Source organism: Pseudochaenichthys georgianus, chromosome 14 (assembly GCF_902827115.2).
Source record: "Pseudochaenichthys georgianus chromosome 14, fPseGeo1.2, whole genome shotgun sequence".
In the NCBI taxonomy this organism is placed as follows: domain Eukaryota; kingdom Metazoa; phylum Chordata; class Actinopteri; order Perciformes; family Channichthyidae; genus Pseudochaenichthys; species Pseudochaenichthys georgianus.
Window position 1 is genome coordinate 33,556,598 of NC_047516.1, and position 23,207 is coordinate 33,579,804.

The 23,207-nt window shown below is 43.4% G+C and overlaps 1 protein-coding gene across 1 annotated transcript; it reads left to right on the top strand.

Annotated features, from left to right (window-relative positions):
- Positions 1 to 2,289: 2,289 nt before the first annotated feature.
- On the top strand, positions 2,290 to 21,385 carry wscd1b (WSC domain containing 1b). The gene is made up of 9 exons (XM_034099415.2): positions 2,290 to 2,413; positions 3,634 to 4,233; positions 12,562 to 12,676; positions 14,354 to 14,538; positions 16,335 to 16,456; positions 17,587 to 17,761; positions 18,178 to 18,342; positions 18,423 to 18,623; positions 20,435 to 21,385. Exons 2-9 carry the CDS (start codon positions 3,849 to 3,851, stop codon positions 20,785 to 20,787), a joined length of 1,701 nt encoding a protein of 566 aa, XP_033955306.1. The 5' UTR covers positions 2,290 to 2,413; positions 3,634 to 3,848; the 3' UTR covers positions 20,788 to 21,385.
- The last annotated feature ends 1,822 nt before the right edge of the window (positions 21,386 to 23,207 follow it).

Genomic DNA, 23,207 nt, shown 5'->3' on the forward strand with positions numbered 1-23,207 from the left:
ACTTATTCCTGTATTTTATTATTGCGTCTTAATGTCCCTGTGCTATTTTATTTCTTCTTGCACTATTTGATTCATTTGTATGTCTGAGTACTACAGTACATACTGCATGTTGAATTGTTGGAGGATCCTTGGTTTTCTGCTGTTTGGACAACACACCTTTCTATCTTGAATCTATACAGAAATTCAAGGACAGTGGAACTAGAAGATATCCTGAAAGATACACAGGATGATGTTATTTTAACAGCTATTCGTTTTTAAGAGTGTGCTTAAGACCTTCCTTTTTGATAAAGCTTATAGTTAGGGCTGATTAGATTCAGCCCCTAGTTTTGCTGATATAGGCTTAGTTTGTCGGGGGACATCTTACTTCTTCCTTCTCTCTGTCTATACCTGTGTACTCTCATGTTCCGATGAACCCAGCTTCCCCACATTTCTTTCTTTTTGGTGTCTATATACGCCGGGATCCGGAGTCATGGAGGATCCTGCGGTCCTGTGTCCTGCATCGCGAGCCCTGGATCTTGAGTCGTGGCTGTGGTCCTGGATCATCGGTCCTGGATGGATATCCTCGTGGATTCATCTTCCTATTATACACACATGCATTTCCAAACATTTGGACTACCTATGTTGCAAATGTATTATCTTTTCAATTTACACACGGCATCTATTGCACGTCTGTCCGTCCTGGGAGAGGGATCCCTCCTCTGTTGCTCTCCCTGAGGTTTCTCCCATTTTTCCCTTTAAACTGGGTTTTCTTCGGAAGTTTTTCCTTGTACGATGTGAGGGTCTAAGGACAGAGGGTCTAAGGACAGAGGGTCTAAGGACAGAGGGTGTCGTATTGTCATACTGATATTCTGTACACACTGTGAAGACCACTGAGACAAATGTAACATTTGTGATATTGGGCTATATAAATAAACATTGATTGATTGATTGATTGATTGATTGATTGATTGATTGATTGATTGATTGATTGATTGATTGATTGATTGATATTGCATTAGGTTGCTCATTTTAATATTCACTTCTTGTTTTTATCGAAAGTACAAGTGAATTAAGTGTTCCTCTCTTGTCATTCTCAGGTTCCTAACATATTGAAGCCAATTACACAAGTAAAAGTTCTGAATGCAAAATAATACTTTTGTAAACGAACATAAATATAATCATCTAAATATAGTAACAGTATCAAAAGTAAAAGTACTCTATACTGTATGCAGAATGACTCTTTTCAGAATATTATATTTTCATATGTCATATTATCCTATATTTTAATCAATATCGGGCCATTACATGTATTTGTCAATGTGAGGCCAATTTTAGATACTTTTAAAAATACTGGTTTGTATGTTTGTATGATATAGTACAGCACTGCATCATATCAGCATATCACATGTTTTTATATGTCAAAAGTAAGTAACTATGAGTGTAAATGAATGTAATCGAGTATAAAGTATAGGCTACAATAATTGCCAATGAAATGTGGAGTAGAAGTATAACATGGGAATTCTCAAGTAAAGTGAAATGATGTCTGTAAGTATTGCACTTGCGTAAAGGGGTATATGTAGGCGGCCGACAGTATGTGAATGCTGTAATTATCGATGACGCAGCGCTTTGTTATGTGCCGTTGCGCCCTCTTGTTGATTGCAGGCGCGCGCAGATGTGGCGCTGTTCGTGGTGCTGAAACGCTGGGACGTCGGTGGACTGATGCATTATTCATGACTCATGGCGAATTCCAAACATTCAGTATTTGGACCGATGTGCAGAGCAGAGCTGAATCCAGTACACAACTCTATATGAGGAGGACAATACATCGGCCAATGAGACACATGGCTGGAGAGCTCTGGATCTCCAACGTGTCTGCTGCAGGATAATAACGTGTGCTTCCCTTACCCCGAGACAAATGTGGTGGCAGTTTGCATGCTGCTCGGGTATTTCTGAAGTGCAACATCGTGGTGTTGCGGGGCGGGCGGGGGGGTTGCATGGCGACACGATGCATATAAAGCCGTGTGTCGTTAGTATAGTATAGTGAAGCCGCTGTTTAGTATGGGCTTGCTGGACACGACTCTTCCCTTTGCTCAGCAGAGGAGCTGTGACGCGTTGAGATCACCAATGCAAATGAGACTGACTTCCCATCCTGCCCCTCTCTCGCCACACACACATTCTGCCTGCTTTATATCCCTTCCAGAGCAGTAGTGGCTGGCAGAGAGAGAGAGAGAGAGAGAGAGAGAGAGAGAGAGAGAGAGAGAGAGAGAGAGAGAGAGAGAGAGAGAGAGAGAGAGAGCTTATATAACACCAGCTATGGGAAATGCTCGAGAGACCTTCACTGGAAACGAAGCGGGGAAAACAGCCATCGTAACGGCATAAACTGATCCGCGATCGACGCAGGAATGATGCCAAACCTCCCGCAGCACGGCTGAAGGTAAGCTGCATGTTTAAACAGCTTCTATATGGTGGAAACACAGTGAGGGTTTTTTTAAGATGGAAGACCTCGGATGTTTAAATAGGTGATTCGTTTTACTCTCGCAGCTTATTGATTTCTCTTTCATCACCGCATCCAAACAGGATCGTTGAGCGAACAAAACCTGGAGTTTAGCATAATTTGGGCACTCGGGCTTGATCAGAGAGTCATTGTGCAAACTGTTGCTTCTATCCTCGGAAGCACTACCGCACCCCTACTTTTTTGGCGGTGGACGGTGGTGGTGGTGGGGGGGGGGGGGGGGGGGGGTACAGTTGGGGACTGAAGACGAGAGGCCTGAGAGGAGAAGTGGAGCTGAAGGGCATGACGCTGTGTGACGAACACCGACTCACCGGGATGATAGATGGATATCACCATTGAGAAGAATAGATTGTGTCACATGGGAACCTTTGGGGGGGGGGGGCTTCCAGGAGACCATGGTGACAGAGGAGGCGGGGTGCCCCCCCCCCTCTTCAGGCTTCATGAAACACTGCCAACACATCTATCATGTTTTTCTTTAATCACTTATTAATCTTTCCACAGATTGTCTGCATAATGTCCATAATGCGCTCTCCTGACGGTGTTTCACCACATTATGTCATTTCACTGGGATGACTGGGATGACTGGGATGACTGGGATGTAAGAACACATATCTGACTCACTGAGCTGGGGCTGAAGGAAACCCCTGTATTGAAAAGTGGATTCCGTTTGAAGCAGTATTAGTCAATTGGTCTCACCCTTCTCCCTAGCATTCGGAAACAAGTAGATTGTTGCTTTTATTTGCTTTCAGTGGTCTATTGTTTTTATTTTATTTTTTAATTATTACGTTTATTCTGGTTTGTTTTGTGTTTGTATTTTGTATTTTAGATGTATTTATATGATGTTGTGTGAGCTTATCTCTCCGTACAGCACTTTGGTCTGAAGGTTTTAAAGTGCTGTATAAATACAGTTGGATTGGAGTTAAAGGGGAATGTGGAATGCAAGGCAACACTCAGAACACAGGATTTACAGGAGATGCAGAACATAAGTTAAGCGGTCTAAATGAACGAAGTGGCAGGGATGAAGCGATACAGCAGCGGACAGCGTGGGCATGGTGCAAGCTGCTGCACGATAGAAACACAAGCCTATGTTCACATCCACTGTGAATTTAATCCGCAATGCATTTTCTTTCTGTGTGCCTCAGCGTCTCCCCGAGGAGCACCCTGGAGTCGGTGAACACGGCCTTGGATATTAAATCCCTCTCTGTTGTGACACATCCATTGTTCCGCTGCTGCTGTTTGGACACTGCAGAGCCAGCTCACCATTACTTCACCAGATGCTGCAGGCCTTTCCAAGAGTATGAAGTAGATCTCCTCACTCCTAATCCATGACATGGCCTTCCACTGAGGTGAGAGCAGGATGTTGGCACCCCCCTGCAGACTGTACTGCCTGTTGAAGCGTGCTCAGATGCTGCTGCTCGGCCTTGGCATCGCCTACCTGATGGCGGGCAGCATCCTGCTCCTGCAGCGCTCCAGCATCAGAGTCACACAGCCCAACCTGGCCAGCCTGCCGCCTCTGCTGTCCCTCGCGGCCCCCCCCACCGCCCTCAGGCCCGCTGGCCTGGGCGTGAGGACGCGCTCCAGATGGGCCTCCGTTCAGCCCCAGTCTGGAGGGGGGGCCAAGGCCAGCAGACACTGGCCTGCGTCCCAGCGCCTGGGGGTCCAACACTTGCATCGGCGCTGGTTCCACTCTCTGCTGCCGGAGAGCCCGGAGCAGAGGGCCCCTCTGCACAGCAGACATAAAGGTATATTCATTCATGTATTCAACACAACGATGCATGTTTTGATGGTAATGTCCTTTTCATGTTTATGAAATGCTTATTTCAAGTAGGTCACACAGGAAAAGCCTTGACGTCCATCTTAATCTTGAGATGGCGCCTCTGCTTTTGGAGGATAAACATGTTTTGACCACAGGCAGATCCTAAGTCCTAAGAGTCAGTGAAAGCCATGAGACTTGGCAGAACTCAGGGTGGTGTGCACACATATTATAAGGGTTCTGTAATGACTTGGAATCAAACCTCCAGTGTTGCAGTATCTTCATTTTTGTTTCCAATCAATGCCTTCAAAATAATTTCCATCACAACACTGACCTAACAGATGTTTCTCTTTCAACACATGTAACCGTTAGCAGAGATAGACAGGGTCAACACATTGAGTTGAGAGAACAATTGTAAAGTGAAAGTCCACTGAATACTACTTTTAACAAGATGACCACTCGCGTGCTTTAACCATCAGTTCCTTTGGTGGTCATCTAAGTCTCAGGCTCGTCTGATATCTGCTGGTATGTAACCTGACAGACAGGGGTTGTGTTTAGCTCCGCCTACAACATCTCATGTGATTTGCCGATCTCAACTGATCTTGTATCTGTAGTCACGGTTGTGTACCTCTATTAGCGTTAAGCCTTAACGAGGACATAGTTAGCTTATATCAGTATTTAGTGTCTCCACTGTGACATGTCTCCATGTTCAAAAAGCTCTTCATTTCCCTCACACTGCCTGTGCTGCAGCACCTCTTTTCACCCTCTGTCTGAAACCAGAGCCCAGTCTGCTCCGATTGGTTAGCTGGCCGGCTCTGTTGGGATTGGTCAACCGCTTAGAGATGTCCCGCCCCTTAGCCAATCACGTACAATGTGTTGGAGTGCTAGCAAATATATGAGTGAGTGTTACTTAGTGATGTCACTATGATACATAAGTAAACAAAGGAGTCCAATGGAGGAGTTTCAGGCTGGGGGGAGTGTGTGGGAGAGAACACCATTCACATGCACATGCACCTATATAACACACAAAGAGGAAACCCTAAAGAAGCATTATAGGGCCTCTTCAACACGACCCTGCTTTCTGAAATACAGCGGGGGAAGAGGATATGTGAGAATAAAGATATGTTCCTGATAGGGCTGTCAAGTGAACGCGTTAATAACAAAAATTAACGCCACTAATTATTTTAACGCGATTAACGCATGTGTATTTTTTGTCCTCGGCCGCCCCGTAGTTTCAGAGCGCATCGAGTTTAAAATACATTCTACAAGCTGATGATGCTGACAGCCCCGCTCCTGCCGCCCGCTTGTGGCAGACCACACTTCCACGCTCACCGGCAGGCACCGACTGGCCATCGGGAGGACCGGGAGGGTGTGTGTGTGTGGCCCGAGCGAGCGAGGGAGAGACCTTACGTGCATTGTTGTTGTTAGCATCTGGTGCTAGCTAGCTGCGCTAACGGACATAAGGAGTGGAGCGAGGAGCGACATTTCGCCACAACTGCGCCGAGCACTTGACTTGATGCAGGAAGCCAGACAGAGGGACATTGTACGAACAGTCAGCACACTCAGCACGGATAGTGCGACATGATCGCAGCGTCCAGGCAGCTCCCGTTCGAGCATATGCCTTGAGTTGCACATAGCTCCAACGATACATCACACACACACACACACACACACACACACACACACACACACACACACACACACACACACACACACACACACACACACACACACACACACACACACACACACACACACACACACACACACACACACACACACACACCATTTGTATTGTATGAGAGAGGTTCCAGGTTGAATTGAGGCGAATATTTGTAATGTTCAGGTTGTTGTGTTTATATAATATATATATATAATATTTGTCATTGTTCAAATGATAATAAACATTAGCATAAAGCATATTTGTCCGCTCATATGTTGATAAGAGTATTACAAACTTGAAAAATATTCCTCTCAGGTACATTTAGAACAGATGAAAAATGTGCGATTAATTTGCGATTAATCGCGATTAACTATTGTAATGGACTGACAGCCCTAGTTCCTGATGAAGATGTGTTTCCTGGTGTTTCCTGGTGAATAATATATGAAGAAGCAAATAAGCAACTCTCTCTTCTATTTTGTGATGTACTTGTTGAGCTCAGGTGGCCTGGAGCTCTCTCCCAACAGCATCGCAGAGATAACCCTGATCTCAGAACAGTTAGAAGAGGGGCATTATACATGTATGTGACATTGTACTTGTTGGTGCTTCAGATCGTGTTGATGAGGGTGTTGGGCACATCACTCCCAAGGCCCATAACGTTGCCCCAGTGTATCAGTTCAAACTGTCCTGACTGAGTAGAGGCACCTGTAGCCTGGGCTGCTGCTCTCAGTGCTCCGTCTCCCTGCTCCTGCCTGCTGGCGTCAGCTGGGAGAGGTGTTATCATTCTATCTTATTTGCACAATGGTGATTATTCTCTCTGAACTAGCTAAACACGCGGGTCTGGGGTAGAGTTCTTCAGAATTGATTGTGGCATCTCAACCGTGTCGTCAACTCGTGGCCCGTGACATGTCTCCGGCCGAAGCTCCAAATAAACCGTCAGTGTTTGCCATCAGAGCTCCAGCTCTCCTCGTGTCTCTGACTCCTGACTCCTATTGCTTCAGAGGTTTCCCCCACAAGGGGTCTTGCTCACGACTCCTCTTCAAAAAGAGAAGGAAAAACAGGCACGTGTTTCTTTTTGATCATACATTAGTATTTCTCATTAGTAATCTTAATAAAACCTTGATATTAGTCATTTCCTGCACTGACTAAGCCCTAACCATTGTTCTTCTACACACAATGCAAGGCCCCTCACTCAGTCACCAAGAAGGCAGAGGTGGAGGAAGTACTCAGTGACTTTGTAGACTGCGGGGTAGCTTGTGAGTGGACTCCAGGTGGAACTAAAGTCAGATCTAAGTGTTGATTATATTTCACATCATTAATCCAGATCTGTAAAGTAACTAAAGGTACTAAATACATGTAGTGGAGTAGAAGTATACGATTTACCTCTGAATTGTAGTGGAGTAGAAGTACAAAGTATAGCAAACAATTGAAATACTCAAGTAAAGTACAAGTACCGCAAAAGTGTACTTAAATACAGTACCTGAGTAAATGTATGTGTTACTTTACACCACTGCTATATACAGTATACATGATGGAGGCAGGAAGGAGATCAGTTTCAGTTACAGCCATCTGGTAAAGGTTCCTTTTGAAAAGTATTTCCCATGAAACGGAAATAAATTACCCAGCTTCCCTGTTTTATTCAAATCAATCTTTATTCAATGTAGTCAGCTTTCAAACTGTATTTTGCCGTTACAACACAGCCAGATGGAAAGGTGTGCCAATGTATTGTAATATATTCATAGATCCATGGGCTTAACAATTCCTTTTCAAACATTTTATATATACATGAGACGCGGGCCAGTCTTTGTGTCTGCTGCTGGAAACGTTGTGCCTCGCAGGGATGAGTCACAATTTCCTTGGCATGTAAAGCACATATTACATGCCCGAGATGTGACAGGAATCAGAAGGAGACATATTACAGGGGGTGCTCAGTAGAAGCCGCACTTTTTATTTTGTTATGCTCGTTCTTTTCTCTGCAGAGTTTTAGGTCGTCGGGAAGTGCAGGTGATTGGGTTTTAGATACAGGCGTAGTTTCCACGGGGAATTCCCCTCCACATTTCCCCTCATTTTATGGTTTCAGGTTTGATTCAGTAATAACAGAGGTCCCTCTGAACATGGCAACAGAGAGTGATAATGCTATTGGCTAAATACATGTCATCGTAGCTTATTGGTTATGGATTTAGGGCTTAGCAACCTCAAAGGTCACCTATAGTGCAAAATCCACTTGTTCATGTCAACATGTGTCCCCTCTGTGTAAAGAGACCCTGAACGTTTCAGGAAAAAAGATCCTCTCACTTTTTGTCCTGATCAAATCAAAGGGAACATCCTCTAATAAGCCACTAAACAAATATCAGTTCACAGAAATGTTATTTCATTTTTGCAAGTGGCATATTTGTATTGAACAGGTTATTAAACAGTGGAATACAACTATTTTAAACTGTTGGAAAGCACGGAAAATGTGTGTGTATTGAGATTAACCATGAGATGACATACATGAAGTCATGAACACTAACCCAGACATTAGTTGTCTAACTTGAACCTAAGACACTTGTAGCCAGTCTCTGCATTCCCCTTATTCCACAATAAGGGGAATGTCCACACAGACACCCGTCAACCCGCACTCTGCTGTTCCTCAGCGCCGCCCCCCTCCCTCCCGCTGAAATTATGAATGAAAAGCGTATAGTAATCATAGATAACACGGCAGGGTCTGTGACAGTTTGTTTTCATCTGATTGTCTTGGTTTTAAGAATATTAAACTTGTTTCGCCAAATTCAGATGATAAATACAACTTGTAAGCTTGTAAAGGCATAATTACAAGAGGCAACTTAACGTCACAGCAGGCTTAACAACAGCCGGTGTTTCTTGTGAGGGTTTCCCCGGGAAACAAACACAATACGCACAAACGCGTCACAGATTATTTCGCAGTATTTGAAATCATCTACGCAGCTCGCTACGTAACTAGGAGTCTATTGGACGGTATCAGTACTACAAGTAAAAAAATATATATATATTTTTTTATTATTAATTACGTTGTTTATAAATTAAAGGTGGGGTAGGTAAGTTTCCGAAACCGGCTTGCGATACACTTGTTGTTATATTCCATGGAATGCTCTTAACATCCCGATAGCAATGAATATGTGAAGTGCTTTGACAAAAAATCCATAAAAAAATGTCATCTGTGGAAGCCGTAGTACTGTAAAAAGTACAACCAATCCCTAAACGGATTGGATTGCCGCCCTGTCTGTCAGCCTTCCATCTCATGCACGCACAAATGTATCTCGTGCCCTCATTGGGCGTGCCGTCATTGGGTGTGCCGTCATTGGGTGTGCCGTCATTGGGCGTGCCCTCATTGGGCGTGCCGTCATTGGGTGTGCCGTCATTGGGTGTGCCGTCATTGGGCGTGCCCTCATTGGGCGTGCCGTCATTGGGCGTGCCCTCATTGGGCGTGCCCTCATTGGGCGTGCCGTCATTGGGCGTGCCCTCATTGGGCGTGCATTGCAGCAGTACTTCAATGACTCGCCAGCAACAGGCGGCCACTTTCACCAGTCTGCTGACGTCATGTGCGCGTTCATGTGTGTTGGAGGAGGTGCTCTGTAAGGAAGTCTGAAGGAAGGGGCGGATTCTTTTCGGGTGTGTACTTTCAAATGTTAGTGCACTCGAGCCGGTTTCTGAAACGTACCTACCCCACCTTTAATCTGAGGGCCGCAAAAAGAGTAGGTGCGGGCCGCCATTTGCCCATCCCTGATCTAAAGTAACAGACAGAGAATCAGCACTTTGGAAACAGGGCTGAAACAGAGGGGATTATGGGATGCTGCAATGATCAATCAGAGACATGTTTTATAATATTAATGAAAAGCAGTATAATAGGGGACCTTTAAGAGAATACCTGTAGACACTAATTAGGGCTGAAAAATCATGCCCATGTTTTTATTTTTACAAAATCATTTAATCTCAATTTTTAATTAATTATTTTCCTCAAAACATATGGTATAATTCAGTTACATTTTAAAGATGTGGATACAACATTATCTATACAAAATAATATAGGTTAGGGTAGGGTAACAGACATTTACATGTTCAATATGTTGTATATTTTGTAATACAAGTATAACAGAGATGATCCTCTCTGTCACCCAGCCTATCATGTGTAGAGCTCAATGTAAGGTTTGTTTCAGACTGTTAACCTTCTCCAGCCGCCTTTAAGGGACACACACAGTGCACATGCTACTTGTCATTAGCCTTCTCCATCTACTCCTGTGGAGAAGAGGCAGCTCCACAGCCATCAGTCTCAGTGTTCAGGAGAGACACACAGTGTCAGGTCTAAGTGCAGTCATTCCCATCATGTCTGGGACTCTGGGCAGCTTCCCTCCATCAACCCTCAGCGGCCGACGGCTGGAGCTTCTCCTTCACTTTGATCAAAGCAATGACCTGCCCGCTGGGCGGAGGCGTTGAGGGGGGGCTCACCTTGGTGATGGCTCTTGAGATGTTTCCTGCCCCCGGCCCTTGATATGTAAAGTACATATTACATGCCCAGAGAAGTGCAGAGGCATCAGCACTAAGAAGTGGTTGCACAAAAGAAGCCCCACTTTTTTAATTTGTTATAGTCGTTTTTTCCTCTGCAGAGATGCAGTAAGTGCAGGTGATTTGGTTCTAGCACGGGGAATTCCCCTCCACATTTCCCCTCATTTAATTGTTTCAGCTTTGATTCAGTAATAACAGAGGTCCCTCTGAATGTTGCGACACTTAGTGATAAAGGGAAAGCTCCATGAATGTTACCCTAGCTAATTGGTCATGTTGTTTTAGCTGTTGGTAATATATCTGCAGACACGACACAGGGCTGAAAAACAATCCTGCCCATGTTTTTATTTATTTAAATAATGAAATCTCAACTTTTATATACAGTTCCTAAAGATATGCTAGAATTCAGTTAAAGATTAAAGATGTGAATAGAACTTTATGTATCAAAAATAAAATGTTTTAGAAACAGACATTTAGATTTTCACCTAACATGTTGTCTTATTTTAGTTGTAGGTGATTATCCCTGACCCCTGCTTGGGTCAGCCTGCATGTGTTCCGCTCACTGTAAGGATACTTGAGATCAGCAGTGAGACAGTTAACCCTGTCCAGTCCCCTTGCACACACACAGTGCACATGCTACTGGTCCTTAGCTGGAGTCAGCTCCACAGCCATCCGTCTCAGTGTTTGAGAAAGTGACACAGTGTCAGGTCTAAGTGCAGCCATTCCCATCATGTCTGGGACTCTGGGCAGTGTCCCTCCATTAACCCTCAGCGGCCGGCGCCTGGAGCTTCTCCTTCACTTTGATTAAAGCAATGACCTGCCCCGCTGGGCGGAGAAGTTGAGGGGGGGCTCACCTTGGTGATGCCTGCTGAGAAGCTTCCTGCCACAGACCTCTCAGTGCCTTCCAGCTGCTGTGTCCTCCAGTGTTTGTCTCCGAACAACAAGGGCAGCTTCAGAGGACTGTGCAGACTGATTGAATCACAAATTCGATATGCTGATGCTCGGCCTGCCAGAGATTTCATGGTTCATGGTCCATCGTGTCGGTGCACCTTGCTGCGTCTCCTCCAACCCTTTACAATCCTCTTGGTCCAGTTGGCATCAGTTCATGTTGATGCTAATAGGAGACATAGAAGGCTGAATCCTCAATGACCTTGAAGCCTGCTATAAAACATCAATGAATGCAAATGCATTCAAAGGTTTGGGAAATAAACCTAAAAGCAGACATTGGGAAATTGCCAAAAGAATCTTTCACCTGTCTGGGCACAACATGCACTCAACGACAAAATCCTCTGGCATGAAACCTAAAAATATCATGTCCTCCGACCCGAGGGACGAGATGTAAATTCATCTGCAACCAAGAAAGAAGTGCATGCACTACCCTCCACTCAAGGGATATTTATAAAACATACTTTTATGTGCCAGCTGAGTTTATGTAGCAGTGTGAAAAGACAAGGATAACATCAAAGACTGTATGGGTGACATTTCATATGGGGCCGTAATCTTGTCAGCACATCATAGTTTATCGTCGCCTATTATGTGTTTTATTTTTCTTTCCACAGGAACCATTTGTATTCTAGTGCAAGTAAAACACTCTCCCAGAAACATCAACATACAAATCATTGACATTGATTGGTAACAAAAAAGGCTTAGTCATGTTATAAATAAGTTGGTTATTGTGGCTCGCAATACAATTTGGTGTGTAATAAATAATAATAACTAGGCAATTATTCTTTTGTAATATTTTAATTTATCGTCTTAAAAGATGCACTTTGCTCAGAACAGGTACAAACCCAAGTATAGGAAAGTCAAGACACAAAAAACGAAACAAAGCTGAACAAAATAATATTTAGAGTTGAATTGAAGCTGATTACAAAGCAGTGATATGCAAACATGGAGATGTAGAATTTTTATAATTATTATAAGGAATTCCCTCAAATGTGTACTTTCTTTATCGCAAATGTTTAAAATAAGAAAAATGTCGTCCATACATTTTATGTTAACCTACTAATGAATGTACTGAGGGATCATTTCAGAACACAATGCCTCTTGTAACAGAAACACGCTTCTCAAGTTGACCCTTGTCATTGTGAGAACACGGTACAGGGAACTTCACACTCGATGGTTTTCTCTCACACACAGGGACCTACATCGGATGCTTTCTTCACAACGCCAGCGATCGAGCCCTGGGGGGGACCATGCTTTATGACCTGCGCAAAATGACCAGTTCTCTGTGTCAGGACACCTGCTCGGAAAGGTAATGCGTTCATGTGAAGGACCACAGAAGGCCTGCTGTTTGAGTAAACGCTTCGGGTCTCAGTCTCCTCCATGAATGCCTCCTGTGTGTGGAGCCAGCGGAGAGGCAGGTGGCTGGATGACAGTAAAAGATGAGGGGGGGGGCGGGTTGTGGTGAAGAGCAGGCTAGGACAGAAGACTTGATCTATTGCAGAAGAAGGAAAGGGGGGAGGTACGCATGTGTTAGAGCTGAATGAGCAGTTTGTGGAAACATCAGATATGTGCGTCTCTGGTGAATCTTCTAAATGACCGAGAGCTGAGGAAACATGCAGAGAAAGGTGGAATGTTTGAGCAGCTCAGGGAATGACCCACTTGACTTATTCCTCTTATATCATAGCAGCTGTTGTGGAAAAAGTAAAAGCACTAATACACTGAAAAAACTGAACCGCTGACTTTAATGAAATGTGTTATGTCAACAGATTTCACATCACTGTATCAGGTTAGTTGAAAGCAGTAATATTAAGTTGAACCTAATCTTTTTTAATTTAAACTTAATATAATTGCTTTCAACTAACCTGATACAGTTAAGTTAAAGCAATTGACATAATACATTTAATTAAAGTCAACATTTCAGGTTTTCAGTGTACCACACTTTAAAAATACAACATTTCAAGTAAAAGTAGTGCATCGAGAATGGAACCTAAGTAAAAGTATTTAAGTACGATTAGGAAAATATAATTAAAGTATTAGTACCCGTGGTTGTAGTTGCTTAAGTTGGATGCTTTAATATAAAATAATTATATTTCAAAAGTTTTTCCCAAGTATTGTTTGCTAAAATCTTAATTGATAAAGTAACGAGTCAATACAAATGTAAAATAAGTGTAGTGGAGTAAACATTACAACATTGGGATTCCAAAAAGTAGCGGAGTAGAATAATAAAGTTGTATAAAATGAAAATACCCGAGTACCTTAAATCTGTACTTCAGTACAGCACTTGAGTAAATGTACTTACTTTCCACCACAGAAGCTCTGTTTCACAGAGGAGCGGAGGACAGATGGAAGCAGTCACACTGAGTCTGGACTCACGTCTCAAGCCCCCCCCCCCCCCCAATGCCCTATTCACACAGAAAGCAGTTGTGCTCGTTACCTGAGTGGGCCAATTATCTCGATGAGTAAAAGTAAAAAGTCAAGGCAATTTATGAGGACGCTTCAAAAAACGTATGTGAAAAGGTCAATTTCGATGAGCGCTATGCCTCTCCCGAGTGGGAGGAAGAAAAGAGAGGGTGAGTCACGGCAGCCTTGATATGTAAAGTGCAGCTCAGAGGTGAGCGCAGTTCAGACGGAGACGGCAGCACTGGCGGATGAGTGCAGAAGGAGAAGCAGTGACAAATACCACAGGGGGCAGAAACACTGTGGATTCAATGCTGGGGAATTACAATGATACGTTTAAAATGTAAGCAACGTCACATGAGAGGGCTCAGCCTGAGGGCAGAGGCTTGAGGTTGTGCATTGCCCTCAGCTATAGCACTATCTGAATCTACCGTGTGTGTGTGTGTGTGTGTGTGTGTGTGTGTGTGTGTGTGTGTGTGTGTGTGTGTGTGTGTGTGTGTGTGTGTGTGTGTGTGTGTGTGTGTGTGTGTGTGTGTGTGTGTGTGTGTGTGTGTGTGTGTGTGTGTGTGTGTGTGTGTGTGTGTGTTAGTGGGTACCAGTTTGCAGGTCTGGAGTACGGAGCTGAGTGCCACTGTGGGAACCGGATCAGTAGCTCACGGGCTGCGGAGGAGGACTGTAGTCTGGTGTGTCGGGGGGAGAGGGGGTCTCCCTGTGGAGGTGTGGGCCGACTCTCCATTTACAAGGTGGAGGAGCAGCTGCCAGGTCACAGGAAGTGTGAGTCACCGTCCCTCAGAGACAGCAGCTCGCTCTTTATTCTGTGTACAGCCGGCTCTGTGAGAGCTGCTGACAGCAGGGGGACGACCAGTCTATACACTGAAATCCTTAAACCTACTAGTGTGTACACAGAAGGCTATGTCCGTAGGAATGATGCGCTTCTCAAACACATGTACAACAATGTCTGGCCTAAAACAGTGTTGAAATAGAGATCATCTCTGGGTCATTGAACTGCCCCCCCCTCCCCAAAACACACACACACACACACACACACACACACACACACACACACACACACACACACACACACACACACACACACACACACACACACACACACACACACCCTGGTTGGTAATCACAAGGGGTGCTGTCTAGTTTTTTATTCTATTATGCATTTTGTAATTATTTGACTAATTCAAAAACAAATCTTTTTTTATTGCAAACCCCATTAAAAAAAACACTTTTAAAATAGATTTAAATTAAACGCACAAAACGCAAACAAAAAACACACAAAAGTACACACAGACTTCCTTTCCTCCCTTTTTTTCCTCTCTCCATATTATTCTTTCCTCACCCACACACACACACACACACACACACACACACACACACACACACACACACACACACACACACACACACACACACACACACACACACACACACACACACACACACACACACACACACACACACACACACACACACACACACATATATATATATACATGTACACACAAATACTAATTATTTTCAGCGTAATGTGAATGATGAGAAATAATGTATATCAACTGATATAATTATATCTTAGTAGGAAGGTCGGTTGTTATTATATTGTCTTGTTGTTGCGTGTTGGCACCTTGAGTTCGTTGTAATGTCGTTGTACCTGTGCAATGACAAATTAAAGATCTATCGATGAGCAGCCACTGCCCTACATCACTAAATGTGTGTTCATCCGTGGCTGAAAATAGTCAACAACAAATGGACGACTAATTCATATTTGAGTCTAATTTCTCGGAAAAGCCTACACAGAGTTTTAGGAAATTACTTTCATTGCAAACATTGCAACTCTTACTGAAATATTCGTCCTCAATATGAATGAATCCTCTTAAAGCCTTACCCCAGCTCTATGTCTGATGCTGGAGTTGAGTGATGGGGCTCTTTGCGTGGCTGCAGGGCCACTCCATGGTTTAGGTGCTTTTGTGCATGACGAGTAACTTCATTCTTGATTGCTAAGATCTGTATACGAACATTGCCTATGTGGAGTCTTTAGCCAGAGTTTCACATTGTTTGCATGTGGCATGTCACGGATAGCTGTGATGACTCAATCTACTGTTCATGTCCTTCAAAACAACAGATAAAGAAAAACATCTCCAGAGTTGTGTATTGGCCTTGATAATCCAAACACAACATATTAATAGCTATGTGGAAAATAAGACAACACTGATTATACATTCTCTTTCAGAACTCTTTTCTTCTTTTAGCTATGCACCACATAATTGATGTTGGCAAGGTCAAATTCATTATAAAGGCTTCATACCATATACATGATCAATATTCATGATCGGAGGCTTCAGTGTCTCTGGAGATTTGCAGCTGAATCTATTACACACCAGATTCAGTTAAGTGTGCAAATGTAATTAGGGCAGGAACACTTTGGAAAGGATTATTTAAATTCAGCCCTTATATAAATCTATTTTCAAAAGAATTCACAATAGTCAACCCTGTAGTTGAATCTAAGTGTATGTTATCCTGTTAAGTGTTCCACCATCTTATAATGTTGTCTGTTCCAGTCAAAAACGTGCACCACCGCGGCTGCTTCAAGTTGCCGAACAGCACCATCAGCACCTTCCCCGTGTCCTCCTTCCAGCCCAACCTGACCACTCAGTCCTGCGTGGAGACCTGCACCGACAAGGTTTGTATCAGTCCTCTAAAAGAACAGTTTGTTGCACAGATCTTCCTGTAGTGTTCCAGTTTCTCCTCCTGTAGTACGGCAGACTCACAGATCAGAGAGCTGCCTCGGCTCCCTGGAGATCTCTGGCACACTCCCTGGTTTGGCTGAATATGAACGGTTTAATGGGCCTCTAATGAGAAGTAGATAGTCTGGATTCAGCTCTGAGATCTTTCTGGAAGCAGCTGTGTCTCCTCTGAAATGAATGTGAAAACAGGAATGGCTAATAGATGTATCCACGCATGAATAAAGAGGGTACAGCATTGGAGCCCTGTTCACTCATATGATAGATAGATTGAACTTATTGTCATTACGTAGTACAGGTACCATGTAACGAAACGGTTTCTCTGCATGTGACCCATCCTAGTGTTAGGAGCAGTGGGCTGCCATTATGTACGGCGCCCGGGGAGCAGTGTGGGGAACGGTGCCTTGCTCAGGGACACCTCGGTAGCACTTGGTCTTTCCGGGACTTGAACTGGTAACCTTCCAGTTGCCAAGCCAAGTCCCTATGGACTTCGCCACCATAGAGTATGCACACTTGTGTTTTCCTTGAACGCTTCCTCCAATCAAATCTAATAAATAAAGTCAAATAAATCGAGAGGGAAAATAACACTGGATTTGGATTTAGCTCAATGTTTAACGAATTAAAAATGAGCTCTTCAAGTGTTTCAAGTGAATTGTGACGTTGATGTCCCTCAAAAATATTAAACGCTGATTTACAGACGTCACTTTCCCAATCTTAGTCAATGGGGAAAAGCATTTTTGGGCCCAAACGACATCACGGACTTACCGACACTGTAATACCACCGTTTGGCCACAAGGACATTTGTTTCAACATCTGGCACTTCCTGTGGGATTGATACTGTATCATCAGGTGGTGACTTCATTCAGATTATTACCCACAATGCGGTGTGTGTGGATGTGCGTTTGTGCATAGTGCCATAGTGCATTTTCACCTTCTGTTACCGGAATAATGAGAATAAGATCATCAACACGGATGATGAAGTGATGCAGACGTCACTACTGAACTTAGCTGACACATAAATGCAAGTAGTTAGAGCAAAATGAATACATGTTGAGTTTTTTGTTTGCAGGAGCTCCCGTTGGCTGTGTTCAAGAAGCCCCACTGTTTCTGTACATGGACGTCCTCTCTGTTCAGTCTCAACCAGCAGTGTGTGGGGGACACTGGGCTGAACCTCACCAGCAACTCCACCCACACAGCGGCCCCCGAGCTGGACCACTACCAGGTGTATCACACCCCTGTGCTCGGTGAGATATGCAGCAGGGTCTTATTTGGTAAAGGAGGATGGGAGAATCTTGTAATCATTTCCTGCCATATCATTCATTTTTAAGGATCACGCACAGCAGCAACGTTTCACACACTATTTCCTCCTGTGAAATGTTCTGTAAAATATCAGCTAAGATATCTGGGCCTCTGCATTAATGTTGTGTTGTTTCCTTGGGGAAATAATTGCTCTTGAAAGCAGTGTCACATCCCAAATTTAGATCCGCAATTCAACTCTGTCCCAATGTTTCACTTTTGCAACCATGCTACGATGTGTGCAACATGACTTGTTCTGCGTCCTTTTGTGCTTCCTGCATCCACACTTTGTGATATATTAGTTGTACCTGGTGCAGCTCTACTTGCTTAAGCAGAGTAACAATGACAACCCATCTCCTTGTAGACTCCAGGTGCAAAGAGAGGATGTTTCTGCCTCAGAGATCCAGCTCCCTGGTGGCTCTGTCTAGTTTCCCTGGTGCAGGCAACACCTGGGTGCGACACCTGATCGAGCTCGTGACGGGATACTACACTGGCAGCTTCTATTTCGACGGCACGCTGTACAACAGAGGTGGGGATCCGACTGTTCAAAGAGCGTTTGAAATATGCCTCGCAGCTGACCATTATTCATTCATGTATTCATGGCACCAGGTTTCAAAGGAGAGAAGGACTACTGGAAGAGTGGCCGCAGCATAAGTGTGAAGACCCACGAGAGCGGTCAGAAAGAGATCGAGATGTTCGATTCTGCCATCCTGCTGATTCGAAACCCGTACCGCTCCCTCATGGCTGAGTTCAACCGCAAGTGTGCCGGACATTTAGGACACGCTACAGACGTACAGTTGAAAAGCAAAGGTAATACAGTCCACTGCTATATTATATGCGGAATCACAGTAAGTAGGTGATGGCAATCGTAGCTCTCTTAACTCACGCAATTAAAATGAAATTGGATATACACCGAAACAAACTGAACCGTTGACTTTAATTAATTACAGATTTCAAATAACTGTATTAGGTTAATTGGAAGCAATACTATTAAGTAAACATTTTTATTTTAAAATAATACATTAAAGTCAATGTATCAGTTTTTTCAGTGTACACTCGTACAATATGGCATCCACTAAGTACACAATGTCATACACTTTGTTAAGTACGGCACACACTACTGTAAGTACATTCTACAATATGTGCACATTGCCATACACTAGATTAAGTACAATAGGGTGTATACCATGTACACTTTACATACACTATGTTCAATGCAGCATACACTGCGCCCTACATTACATAGACAGCTGCACACAGCATGTACAATACTCTGTACACTGGGCTATCACGCTTTGTTTACCCAGTGACCTCTGTAACCACAAACACAACTCTTGTCCCCTACTTACAATATGCCAAACACTAAATACACAATACTATACAGTACACTATGTTCAACATGGCATACAGTAGTAAAGTAAATTATTCCATTCAATGTGTAGAAAATGCCACACACTGACAGGAGATGTAATTGCTACCAAAGCCAGGATCTATTAGTTTTGCACATTCGTAAGTGGTCACAGACATTACAGAACTTACCCAGTGTGTGAAATACGGGGGGGTCCGGGGGAGCTCAACCCCCCTGATTAACACCTGAGCCCCCCTGAAAGTCTCAACAGCTAAATTTGAGGGGGGTCTGAAATTATAATATTCATTTGTCACTTGCAATGGTCACTAACATGTTTTTAAGCTTCCAGTATTCATAATTCAAAACATTTATTCACAAATATCTTCTATTTTGCAAAAGCATTTCCTCGCATGGAATCGAAAACAGACGGCTCTTTAACGGTCCCGTATACGTTCATTCATATGAACGTCAGAATATAGAATTATTTGACGGCACCCCTGAAGACGCCCCGGTTGAGAAACGCTGCTATAGACTACTGATTGTCTTGGCTTGCATCCATGGAATATTGTATAGGAGGCCTTACCGACACTGCTCAATATACTGGTCGAAGATTTCTCAATATGTAGTAACATATTGAGAAATCTTCGACCAGTATATTGCGCAATAAACGGGAGATGGGGACCCCCCCCGATTATTGACGGGTATTTCGCACACTGACTTACACCATTTGCTTTTATTGACTCTTTGACTGTGTGACAACCAAAATCAAACAACGCTGAGACAACTGCTCTGTTATCTGCTGTTGGTGAACGTGTTCTTAACTTCCCTGAAACAATTCTTCCAAATGACAACATGGTGTCTATGCTGAAGGGAATTGTGCAGAGAGGGTACTTCATACAGGCAGACAAATGTGTTTACTCAAAATAACCTGATATAAGATATATTTATATATATGTGATGGCATATTTATATATAAGATAAGATAAGAATAAGAAGTACTTTACTGATCCCAAGGTGGGAAATGTTTGTGTATATAAATATCATATACTATAGCCACAACCTAATAACTCTTAAGCTTTGCTGCACACTATCAATATCAGTGTGTGATGTTAGAGAAGTCGCAGCAGACTCTGGAATCACTAGTATCTATTCTACTATCTGCAGTGGAAAACTAAAAAGAGTAAATGAACTGTTTGAGTTGATTTGAGTCAAGCGGTAGCAGGCAGTGTAAACTCGACTAGCTGTCCTTAACTTCTCTCTCTTTCACCCACAGAATGGCCAGAATTTGTCTCCAGTTACGCCCCCTGGTGGGCGTCCCATGCTCTGAGCTGGCTGAGGTTTGGCCGCCGCCTGCTGGTGGTGCACTACGAGGAGCTGCAGATGGCTCTGGTCCCTCAGCTGCGTCTCATCACAGCCTTTCTAAACGTCTCCATGACCGAGGAGAGGCTGTTCTGCGCCCAGAGCAACCAGGACGGACACTTCAAACGTTCAGGGGGACAGAGACCCTCTTTTGACCCATTCACTCCTGATATGAGGCAGATGATTGACCCCTTTATTCTTACCGTTGACCAGGCGCTGAAGAGCAGAAACTTTAGCGGAGTTCCACAGGAATACCTTCCCAGATGATGATGTGAAAAGGTCATACACTACCTTCAAAAGACTGATCCAGGTGGGGTTGTGACTCTTCATGAGTAAGGGGAACACACACACTCTGTAAGTGGACCACCTGACTCTTTGATTAGACAGACACACTGTGAATGGCTGCATGGCCGGAGGTCACTGGAGGAAACGTGACAAGTCCTTGTGAAACCCAATGGAATCAGTGATGAAAGCCCCAGTGCCAAGAGCGCCTAACGAATAAGACGAGTACTCAGAGAGGATTGGACATGACTTGTAGGCCTGCTGAGGTGGGATTATCTGACAAGTGCCCGACTGCACAAATATGAGTTGGGTAAATCCAGGATGGATTTATTTTGGTTGAAGAAGTTTTTCTGCCACTCTTTTTAATTTTCACTTTGGGAACATATATTTCGTGTTTTTAACGTACACACACTTGGAAATCTGCTGGTTGCTACAGGTTTGAAGACACTGATGGATAAAAGCCTCAAAGCTGCTCCTAAGGACTCTCCATGAAACAGTTCATTGATATGTTGATCATAATGAAACTGCTTTAAACTGTAAACTGCAGCTGGTTTTATGATTATTTTATTTCATTAAAAGCATTCCGTTTCAATTGATTGAAGTTTGCATTTCTTTGAATGTTTCACTTTAATGGACCACGGTAAGACATTATGACACTCAACCCTAACCCCTGCATCTCAACAGGTTTATGTATTTAACGTTTAACTCTGAGGGACTTCCTCCGACCACTCGGTCTGCATTGTAGTTTTTTACCATTTTTATTATTTCCAATGTTAACTGAATAAATGGTGCCACCTGGAGGCTGAAGTGCGTTATACTGAGGGCTTGACTAATCGACTTGCTTTCTTTAATTGTACTTCAAAACAATAATAACTGGCTGATCTAGTAATGACATTGAACATCTAAAAAATCTGAGAATGTAGGTAATAGAAATTATTAAGCAAATCAATAGAACCACCGCGACAAAGAGACGTGTGATGATGGGAGACACAATGTCAAGAACCATTATGAAGCCTAGATTCCTTTATTTAAATATAAAAAATTGAACATGAACTCAAAATGTACCATGAAGGTCATTTAACGTCTATTAACCAACACAGTGTCATCCACACAGAACATTAAAGCTTCCCAGAGGATCTATTCCACGTCTGTATTGGTTCACTGGTTTTATGATACGATGCTTAGTGACCGTCACAGAGAACAGGCAACATCATCAAAGATCTAAAGGACATTACAATCAGTTTGCAATACTCACAACATGTTTTAGATGGTCTTAAAGGGCCCAGGTCATGCTTTTCAGGTTATTACCCGTCCCCTTGTGTTATGAAGGTTTTTCTGCATGTAAACGGTCTGCAGAGTCAAAACCCTCAAAGTGCACCCTGTAGCGAGTACAACTCTAACACAGGAAAGACCTGTCTGCTGCCCCAGAACGCCTCGTTGGACATTTCTCTTTTTCCATCGTTTGCTTCCTGGGTTCTGTGACGTGCCCATACCCAAATGGACCCATTGGTCCAACAATGGAATTATGATCAGTAGAAATGGCCATGGGACCTTTAAGAAACCATTCCTCAAATCTAAAGTGAAGTTCAATTTACTTTGTACAAGCGAAACAAGAGAAAGGATTTTACAATGACCCTAAGTTTCAGAATCTAAAGTTGAACAACTGCTGATTAAGATCAATTGTGAAATGAGGTTGAATATGTACATCATAAGGGAAAATATAAGCAAGTAGGCCAAGGTCAGATGTGGTTAAGCGGCACAGATTCAAGAATGAAGAGGAAAGGAGAGAGGGGGGGAAGGCACCAAGATCTTCATCAAAAACGATTTGACAGACAATGAGAGACAAAAACAGATGGAAGTGTGGCTTTAATTCAAGCATGCTTGTGACCAGGGACAGGCTGTAAACCCACGCTATGAGGAACTCACTGTTCAACAAGCACTCTCTTCACATAGCATAGCAAATACATCCCCAAAAGATCTGCAGTGCAAGTCTTCATAATTAAAAGAGGTTAGTATATGATTGTGGTGTCTGACAGTGATGCATTACAAAATGTACACTTTTTTATAGAATTCTTCTAAATGTAGTAGAGCTGGTCACTGGCAATAGAGCTGCCAACAATTTACATCGTTTTTTCTTCGTAATGGAGCATAACATGTTTGCAAAACACTGTAAAACTACGGCAAAAGACTTGAATAGATGAACATTTACGATCCAAAATATTACACCAAAGTTTAGGACATTCTGTTTCATCCAAAACATTTTCTATTTTTCATCTCAATGCAAGCATCCACAGCTATGATCATTTGACCCATTACTGCTCATGCTTAGATCTTACATTTTCCATTGTTACCTACAGTGGCGACTGGTCATTAGGGGCAGGTGGGGCACAGCCCCACCTAGTGTC

Excerpts from the sequence above, each read along its gene's own strand:
- wscd1b (XM_034099415.2), top strand. The coding sequence starts at position 3,849 with ATGTTGGCACCCCCCTGCAGACTGTACTGCCTGTTGAAGCGTGCTCAG. Across the intron at positions 4,234-12,561 it reads TCTGCACAGCAGACATAAAG|GGACCTACATCGGATGCTTT; the intron begins GTATATTCATTC and ends TCTCACACACAG. Across the intron at positions 16,457-17,586 it reads TGGAGACCTGCACCGACAAG|GAGCTCCCGTTGGCTGTGTT; the intron begins GTTTGTATCAGT and ends TTTTGTTTGCAG.